The sequence below is a fragment of the Scomber scombrus genome, chromosome 10, assembly GCF_963691925.1.
Source record: "Scomber scombrus chromosome 10, fScoSco1.1, whole genome shotgun sequence".
Lineage (NCBI taxonomy): Eukaryota > Metazoa > Chordata > Actinopteri > Scombriformes > Scombridae > Scomber > Scomber scombrus.
This window is the reverse complement of record NC_084979.1, coordinates 29,232,836-29,241,808: the sequence shown is the minus strand read 5'-3', so window position 1 is coordinate 29,241,808 and position 8,973 is coordinate 29,232,836. Positions and strand designations below refer to the sequence as shown.

Genomic DNA, 8,973 nt, shown 5'->3' with positions numbered 1-8,973 from the left:
CTCTATTCACACATTCCTATGAGACTATTACTTGAACTCAGTCTGGTTAACCAGTAGACCCAGGTTGTATTTTATTAACCCATAAGTACCTTAAGTACATCTTCTTTATGTATGTATGAGTATGAGTATGTGTATGTACAAGCAAGTACAAAATGTATGTACTGTATTTGTCAACATCTTTTGTATTTCTCAGTGGATCTACTTGCTGTTATATTACCTCTGTTATTTTTACTAATAACTGCCATTATTATTCTCCTTATTTGCAATTTTATCTCACCCGCATTTAACTCTAACAATTTGAAATCAATTGAAATTTTTATATTTTATCGGTAATAAAAATACTCTAAAATACAAGGAGGATGTCTAATGTCTGTTTAAACAACAAAGCAATTCAAAGTGATTTACATGAAACATTAAATGTCAATCAAGACAGGACATAAAAGCAACACATGGCAAAATGAAAAGACATTTAAATATGATCTCAATTGATAAAATGTAATGTTCCAAAAACTTTCTGTATCTGTATTTTTAATTAAAATCTAAAGTTTCAAAACAGAGCAAATCTGAGATGATTCAACACTAATGATGCTTTCTCCATGTTCACAGGCAGAAGCAACGGAAAATGGTTGGTGTTTCTCTGAATTGTCTTATTTGTTTGGCAGTCCATAAAAATTGTGTCACTGACTTCTGGCATTATTATCCCTCTAACTATAACTGTATTATAGATGATTGCGCTGTTGCGTGCCCACCTGGTTGGACTTACTTTGAGAGTCATTGTTACATTTTCGTCCACCGTCAAAAGGTCTGGGCGGTTGCAGAGGTATTTATGAAACAATATTTATAATATGGTATTCATTACATATGCTGTAGAAAAACTGTTCTTTTAATAATCACTTAGTAAATACAATATGTAAGTCTTTATAACAGCAAGATATTCAAACAGCTTTACAGTTTGATTCTCCAGTTTTTTGACATTCACATTTTTATTGATTTTACACACACGATTCTTTAATTGTGGACTTCCATTGTCAGTGAACAAATGTTAATTACTTTGTTTCAATTACTTTGTACAATTCCATGTACATTCTCACTTTTCACTTTTCTCTCTTCTCCGTCCTCCAAAACACTCCATCTCTATTGTTTTCTCTAACTCTTCATCTTTTTTGCTTTACACTTATTCTCCTCCATCAGCGTGCCTGCACTCTCATCGGTGGGAATCTTGCTTCCCTCCCCAATACAAAAGTGTACAACTTCATCAGAGCTATCATTCATAGATCAACTGGCAAACATACAGTAACTTGGGTTGGAGGCTACGATGCAGCAAAGGTGAGTACTGATGCAGCTGCTCTCTGCATGCCTGAAAAATTATATATTCTGTATGTAATTTGGTAGTTGCATAAATAGATATTAAACCCTCAAGAGACCTATTATTAACATGCTGTAAGTAATATTAGATTCTTTTTTTTTTTTTATTGAAATATACCAAAACAAATGTATAAATTCTTTGGGAGTACAATATTAAAAAACATGTTCACAATTTTTCAATTCTGTTTTAAAACAGCAGTAAGCCCAAACGAACATTGAAATCAGGTTTTTCTTGCTGTAAACATTCCTCCTGTTTATACTGAGCATCCACGACAATTAAACTTTGTTGTAAATGCTCAAACTATTTAAAAGTAATATTTGAAAACTGAAAAAGGTCTCAAAGTTTCTGGATTATATAGAGTAACCTCAATATTATTTCTGAAAAGAAACATTGCTGTTGAGTGTTCATTTTTTTTGTACATTTTTAGATTTGAGTGAAATGACTCTTAAAAACGTTTTTTCTCAGGAGGGTTTGTGGCTGTGGAGCGATGGCAGCAAGTTTTCCTTCAAAGGCTGGCATCGTGGGGAGCCTAACAATGCTGGTGGAGAGAATTGCATGGGGATCAACTTCAGAGGTAAAAATTGATGATTTGTTGTCCTCTTGATTGGGATTTTTTTTAGAGGGAATGTGGAAATCAGTATTCTACATATTTAAGATAAAAGAATGACCGTTTCTTTTTAACCTCTTTCTACAGGACGAAACTATGTCAATGATGCAAGGTGTAGACAAAAGAAGTCTTTTATTTGTGCCAAGGCCCTGTGAAGATCCAGGCCAAGTGCTGACACAGAGGAAGATGTCACATCCACCTTGATGTGAATCTTCGATGGCTTCAATGCTTGAAGTTTTGATTGAATTTCAGTTGAGTCAATAAAGATATATTCTGCCAGCAATGTCCCATCTGTTTATGTAACCAACTCATTCAAAAACTTAATATTTATTGATGATAGTTTTTAAAGTCTTTTCAGTTAATTTGTTGTATCTTATTTCACACTGTGCTTCCATTTTATAAAAAAAAATTGTTAATCAAGTTTCAATTAATAAAATCACACACCAGATATGTACTCTACAGTGCATAGAGTACACATGGCCAAAATAAAAGCAAAACAACTGTCATTATATTGGATGTCTTTGGATAAACATAAACATAGTCAAAGTCCCTAAACTTCAGGGTTCCTTAAACTCAAAAGCCCAGGCTTTAGTCCGTCTATATCAACAACTGGGCTTTGACGCTTCATTTGCAATGTTACCTCTTGTGAGGGAGCTTAGCCAGAGTGTCAAAAAAGGTGATAAGAGGCAGACCCAAAACTTGTTCAATGATCAAAAAAGGGGGATTTATTCTGACCCGTGTATCCGTGTATCACAAACTGAAATGCAGAACTCAAACTCATCTGGCTTAACTGGCAGTCTCAATGATCTTAAGATAACTCAACAAATTTAGCCATGATCACAGGCTCCAGCCACCAATCCCAAGCTCCGATGGTCAATCATCTGAGTCAGGGGTGCCCATTGTTTTTACACCTCAGATAAACTTTTACATTTTTCAACTTTACAAGATCTACCAGTCCCAAATCCCAGCTTCCGTCCCATGATGAGTTTCATATAGTGAATATATAGTGAATGTTATACAGCAGAAACATCTTCCATCTCAGAGAAGGTAGTGATTACCATACTGGGATCCTCGGCATTGGCTGGAGGATGCTAGTTCTTTATAATAAGGGGTGCAGCAGCTGCTGGATAGGTGGTCTTCTGTTATGTTGGATCTGAACTTGGCCTTTATGGTTGTCATGAGGGAGAAGGCAGATTAACATCGGTAGGTTGATCCAAATACAGCTGACTAGCAATAAATACATCTGGTTCGCTTTACTCTAGTACAAAAATCAATAACACACAGTCATTAACAGTGTATCATGCAACTGTCAGTGTTCACATCTCCACCACGAAAGCATTTTTCTATTTGCTGATTTTTTAGAAAAGACCATTATAAAATCTCTCAAATTACAATGCCATTATAGTCTTTTTCCTTCTTATACAGTGTTTTCTTAGAGAACCTAGTGTAAGAACTATTTTCTTTCACATTCACAGTAAAAACAAAACATCCAAATAAACATTTTATCCATAGACAATAAAAGAAAAAAGCATTTTGTGTAGTCTGACATGTCATTGCTGATGTACAAAACCTCTATCAACACTGCAAGAACAAAGACAAACAAGTTCACTTTTTTCCCACTTTTTTTTAAATTTTTTTTTTTAAATTTTTTTACTGTTGACCATATATTTCTAAAAATCCATGATGGGCTATAAATGGGATGTGGAATCTGAATAGTCTATGAAGAACAACAAAATCCTTCATTTCACACAAAACATGATAAATCACAAAGCTAGAATTACGAGGCTTTCATGTAACATATAAAACAAAAAACAGCAACACACATCAACAGTGTGTCATGCAACTGCAAGTATTCAGATCTGCGTAACAAAGAATGGAAAGTTTACCATCTAAAATAAATTACGTGCTACGAGTACTTACAATCAAAATGCATGCTACTGACTTGCAAAAACAACTGTAAAGCATTAAACATAGAAACATTGCAGTATTGCTCACATGTACCTACCTCTAGCTTCAAAGTATTTTTCTTTGCCGAGGGATGTGCTGTGCAGAGAGGAACCCTGTCTTTGTAGTTGTGCTATTAATCCACCAGGTGGCTTCAAACTGTGTGGGCTACATGCAAGACAAGCATATCTGTTTTGTAGAAATTCATAATAGAGGTTATTTCTAAATGTGTTACAAGAGCAGTTGCCAAAAATGCACCCTTAATGTCAGTGGATGCCCTGGATTTCATCTGAACATTATTCTGAAGGGTGTGAATTTCCTTCTTCACTGCAGTAGTGTCCAGGAGAAAAAGTGTTCCCACTTTGGAGGCAATGTCATCCACATATCTGTGGCGACTGGCTCCAGTGATGCAAAGTCAGTGAAATGTCTTTCAAACTGTGATGCAATACTTTGAACTTCTTCAATGTAACAGGCACAGTCAAGTTGCCCTGGTGCTCAAGTTCTGAATGTGTGCTCTGAAAGGACAGCAGAAAATGCAGCTCGGGTGAAAGTAGCTGTAGTTTGCAATGATCATGTCAAGTATAGTTTTGTTTTTCCCTGCAACTCTAAATTCAGTCAATTCAGAATGCCATTCAAGTCAATGAGGAATGCTAAGACCACAAGCCACTGCTCATCATCAATCTGGGCATACACTGCACTTCTCTACTCTTTACACTGCCTGAGAATTTTTTTCACTTCAAGCAATAGCTTCCAAAATCTTTGCCGGAAATTTGCCGCTGCTCAGCCATTGCTGTCAGTGTGCAGCAGCGACTGTGTTCTGCTTCAGTCTTTTCCACCTCAGCACAGAGAAGCCTCCTCTGAAGGCCTCTCGCATGGACAGGATTCACATTCTTCATGTTAACATCCATCACATCTTCCCAAACAAAGCTTGCTGGTGGATGATGCAACGATAATGGATAAAGTCTGGGTAAGAATTATGTACGCAAAGGTAACAAAACAATTTGCATGACCTATCATTGTAAGGGCCCCAGTCGTGGTGATAGAGACTAGTTTACAGTAAGGAAGGTGGATTTCGTCCATTAACTCCATGAAAGCTTGCAAAACATCCTCTCCCTGTGTATGTCCTTTCAGTGGCAAAATGGTGAGTATCTCCTCTTTGGCACTCATGTTGTTGAGCGTCATTCTAATGGAAATACTAAACTGTGCCACATCTGTAATGTCTGTGGACTCTTCACCTTGAAGGGAGAGACACTCACAACAGTCAATGTCATTTTTCAGTTGATCCTCAAGGTTTCCAGTGACTGTGTTTCTAGATAACTGCATACCCTTGACATCTGCCATGATTTCAGGTTTATTTTTAAAATCTCTGAACAGCAAGTCCACCGCCTCTGAAAATGTCTCCTTCAACATCTCTCTGTCTTTGAGTGGCTTTTTATTTTTCAACAGAACATGAATCCCTTGAAATAATGCTATGGTGGCTGCTTTTCCCCTGGTGTCAAGCTTTGTGAAAATGGATTGTTTGTGCTGCTAGTTGAGATTTCAGTTCTTGAATCGTACTTTTTCAGACCTCGCTCTCGGCTGGGAAATCCCTCTGGTGTTATTGTGATGCAAGTTTAGTATATCAAGCACACACATTTTCAGTTTGAAATAAGAAAAAAAAAATCCTCTTCCCATTCCATATAAAAATGAGAAGTCTTCTGTTTCCTATATGTTCCAGTCACCATTATTTGTTTTGCTGTACCATTTAAAAATAAAATTAAAATAATAAAAAGGAGATACTGCTACTGCCTTATCATGGTACTTGTAATAGATTAAATCTTAACAAGCCAACCAGTAGCTGGTGGTATGGGACATCGAAATGAACATGCACAGAGTGACTGGTTGAATGCAAGACACTGACACTACATAGTTTTGTGTTGGGGTTTTTTCTGATACATATACACTCATTATTCAAAAGGGGTTAGGATTAGGATTAGGGTTGTGGTTGACCTGTTAGCACCCTGTAATCGACAGTTAGATTGCAATCAACTGGTTGGGTACCACTGATCTAAGCCGATCTAAGCCTGGGGCGGCTGTCATTCAGTCTGAGCAGTCCACCTCTGTGCCTCTTTGTTGTGATGTTACCTCGGTTAACTTGTGTTGTGTTGAGGCATTCTGCTCGGGAACTGGACATTTGGTTTTAGTGTGTTTTATTTTCATGCATTTGTTCAAACCTGTACCACAAATAGAAAATGGCCTGTCAACCTTGAACATCAGGCTTAAGAGGTGGTTACTTGTGTGTCCTCTTGTTTTCTACAGTTAAGAATAAGTGTAACCCGACAGGTTTTTTGTCTGGTTTTGTTTAGCTGGTTTCAGCAACACTGAGTCAGTGGGGATCTGTCAGGTTAGAAAGCAAATGTTTGTTTTGTTTAGTCTCTGACTTGGCTCCACCCGAAGCCCTTTTCCTTTCGTTGATGGCCTCAAGTTATTGAACCACACATGATTTCTGTTGATCATTTGATGTTTATATTCAAGATGTAAACTTGTAAATTTTCTTATCGTGCCTTATCTATTCTGCAATTCTAGTTTTGACAACTTTGCCATTATACATGCAAATTACATTTTACATCATTTTGTGGTGATTTTTAAGTAATCCTTACTATTAAAATGCAGTGTTTCCCCTATTTTTCTTATTTTTAATGCCAAAAATAATGCCTTTTTGTTTTTTTCAAACAATCACAGAGATCTCTGTTACACTGCATCACATCCATTTATTTTTGTAATACGCCACATTCAGTATTACAAGACATAAACTTAAACTCTCTCCTTACAAAATAACTAAAGAGCTTGTGTGTGGTTAAAAGACATTACCAATCTCCCCTTTCACCATGAGTTCAACCCACCTGTGTCCACATGTACTTCATTCACAGGATCTGTCACTCCCACCTCCCTACCACTGATGCAATACATATTAAAGGACAGCAGGGGGAGACAGACCTTTTTTTGTCTGCTGAGTCTCCTCTTCAGTGCTTCATCGCTCTGCAGAAGACGATTAAAAATGTGTTTTCAGGATTCAGATTTCTGTTGTTTTGAATCAGACTTTTGAATCGACAGGCAGACTTTAGTAATGTTCATATACAATAAGACAATTATCCAAACCTCAACATGTTGGAACATCTTGGCTTCAATCATTTTGCCTTCTATAATCTACATTTATTCACTGTGACGGTCAAGTTTGAAATCATAGTGCACATAGACGCATCAACACATCCACGTTTCCAAAATCATAAAAATCTAAACTAGAGACACACAAAAAAAGTGTAATTCAAATGAAACAATATATTCACAAAAGGAAATAAATGTGAGTAAATGTACTTTAAATTAGACATTTAAAGTCTAGAAAAGAAATAGTATCCTAAATTTTCCTCTTAAAATTTGATTTTTTCATGAATGCTCTCCCTTAAAATCTGCAACCTGATCGAGCAGTGTTATTATCAAACTGTTCGATCTGTAAACTAAAACATCAGAACAAACATCTGCCTCCCCATGAAGGAAATCTGTGTGAATCTGTGCGCGCGCATGTATGAGGGCGTGCACGAGCCCGCGGTGTGGTGTTGGTGTCGTGAACGCGCCTCGTGGTGCTGATGGAGCCGAGCTTCATTCAGTCTGAACAGAGAGAAGAAGCTGCTATCGATCAGGAGGATGAAGAGTCGGCGCGGAATAAACACATGGATCCATCATCAGATCATCGATCCGCGATGATCGATCAGTGTCTGCAGCCGCGGTGAGGCGACAGTCACCGCCATCAATCAATCAATCAATCAATCATCTATGCACCTGATGTGACACAGCGCAGTGTATAGCGCGAGGCGCAGCGGGTGACAATCAGCTGACCGGAGGACGGAGGAGCAGGACTGCGGGATCAGGATCATGAGAAGAAGGAACCGCAGGTTTGATCCCCGCCAGAGGTGAAGAGTGAGCCGAGGGAAGCCCACTGTTGATCCGGACCCGCAGGTGTCTCAGGTAGGAAATCCATCAACACAAACAGGTCTCACTGATCACAGAAGACACCAGCAGGCCAGACTTCATTTAAAAGTTGGGCTTTTTAAGGCTGTTTGGCTCCTCGACAGCAGCGCACAGCGGTTACATCAAAACTGTTGCATTTTCTTGACCTGACAAGAGCTTTTCTTTCATTCGGCTCCCAGTTAATACACATTTATTATCATTTATTAGAGGGATTAGTCTTTTATTTGATCGGGTGTGTTGTTGTTCTGACAGCTCCTCTGCGTGTGCAGGGCGGAGGGATGCAGGTCAGATTTGACTGGAGTTTGGTGAATTTTAATCAGAAATAAATGCTTGTGGCGTGACGGAAGTTTGACTTCGACTCTGATGACCTCATTATATCTGATGATGGAGAGACAGTGACGTTTATGAAATCAACGCTGTTGTTGTTATGGCTGTGTCCCCACCCAGCGCCACGTGCCTGCTGCTGCTCCTGCTGCTGCTGATCTGCTGGCTTCAGTCAGTCTGGGTGTGTTTAGATCTCAACCAACCTGCTGTGTGCAGTGTTTTCTGTTTGATGATGAGAGGACATTAATGACACAGCCTTCCAGCTATAGTTGTCATAAATAATAAAATACAAATACAGAAACCAGGTGCAAACAGAGACAGAGGTTTTACATGCTTACAGTGTGTTGCTGTATTAAGGAGAATTATATTAAAGAAGAGAGATATTTGCAGCACGAATCTTGAATTACAGTAATTACATTTGACTATAAAGACTCAGAAACACAGACTGTGTGTTTTTTAAAAATGAAGTGACCGTAAATCTGCATGTAAATACTAATTTATGCTTTTAAAAGTTGTGTGTGTGTGCAGAGAAAACAGGACAAACACTTTCCAATGCAGACTTTTCAACAGGTAAATATAAAAGCGAGAGAAGTGAAGAAACCAAAACAGAAATTAGGCTCAAGGACTGAACTCATAATTCAAACCATTTTCATAAATGTAGAGTCACTTTTCATGAACATGTGAAATTTCATCCAGATAAGTGAGTTACAACAGACAGTGTGGTGGT

At 38.0% G+C, this 8,973-nt stretch overlaps 2 protein-coding genes across 2 annotated transcripts in view; one reads left to right on the top strand and one right to left on the bottom strand.

Moving 5' to 3' along the window:
* LOC133987742 (galactose-specific lectin nattectin-like) overlaps window positions 1–2,128 on the top strand; it is a 5,266-nt gene extending 3,138 nt beyond the window's left edge. Inside the window, exons 4-6 of the mRNA XM_062427185.1 lie at window positions 1,192–1,326; window positions 1,832–1,940; window positions 2,061–2,128. Of these exons, the coding sequence (XP_062283169.1) occupies window positions 1,192–1,326; window positions 1,832–1,940; window positions 2,061–2,128 (312 nt within the window). The remainder of the gene's footprint in view (window positions 1–1,191; window positions 1,327–1,831; window positions 1,941–2,060) is intronic.
* Window positions 1–8,973, bottom strand: part of irak1 (interleukin-1 receptor-associated kinase 1) — a 416,029-nt gene that overhangs the window by 68,986 nt on the left and 338,070 nt on the right. The window lies entirely within an intron of this gene.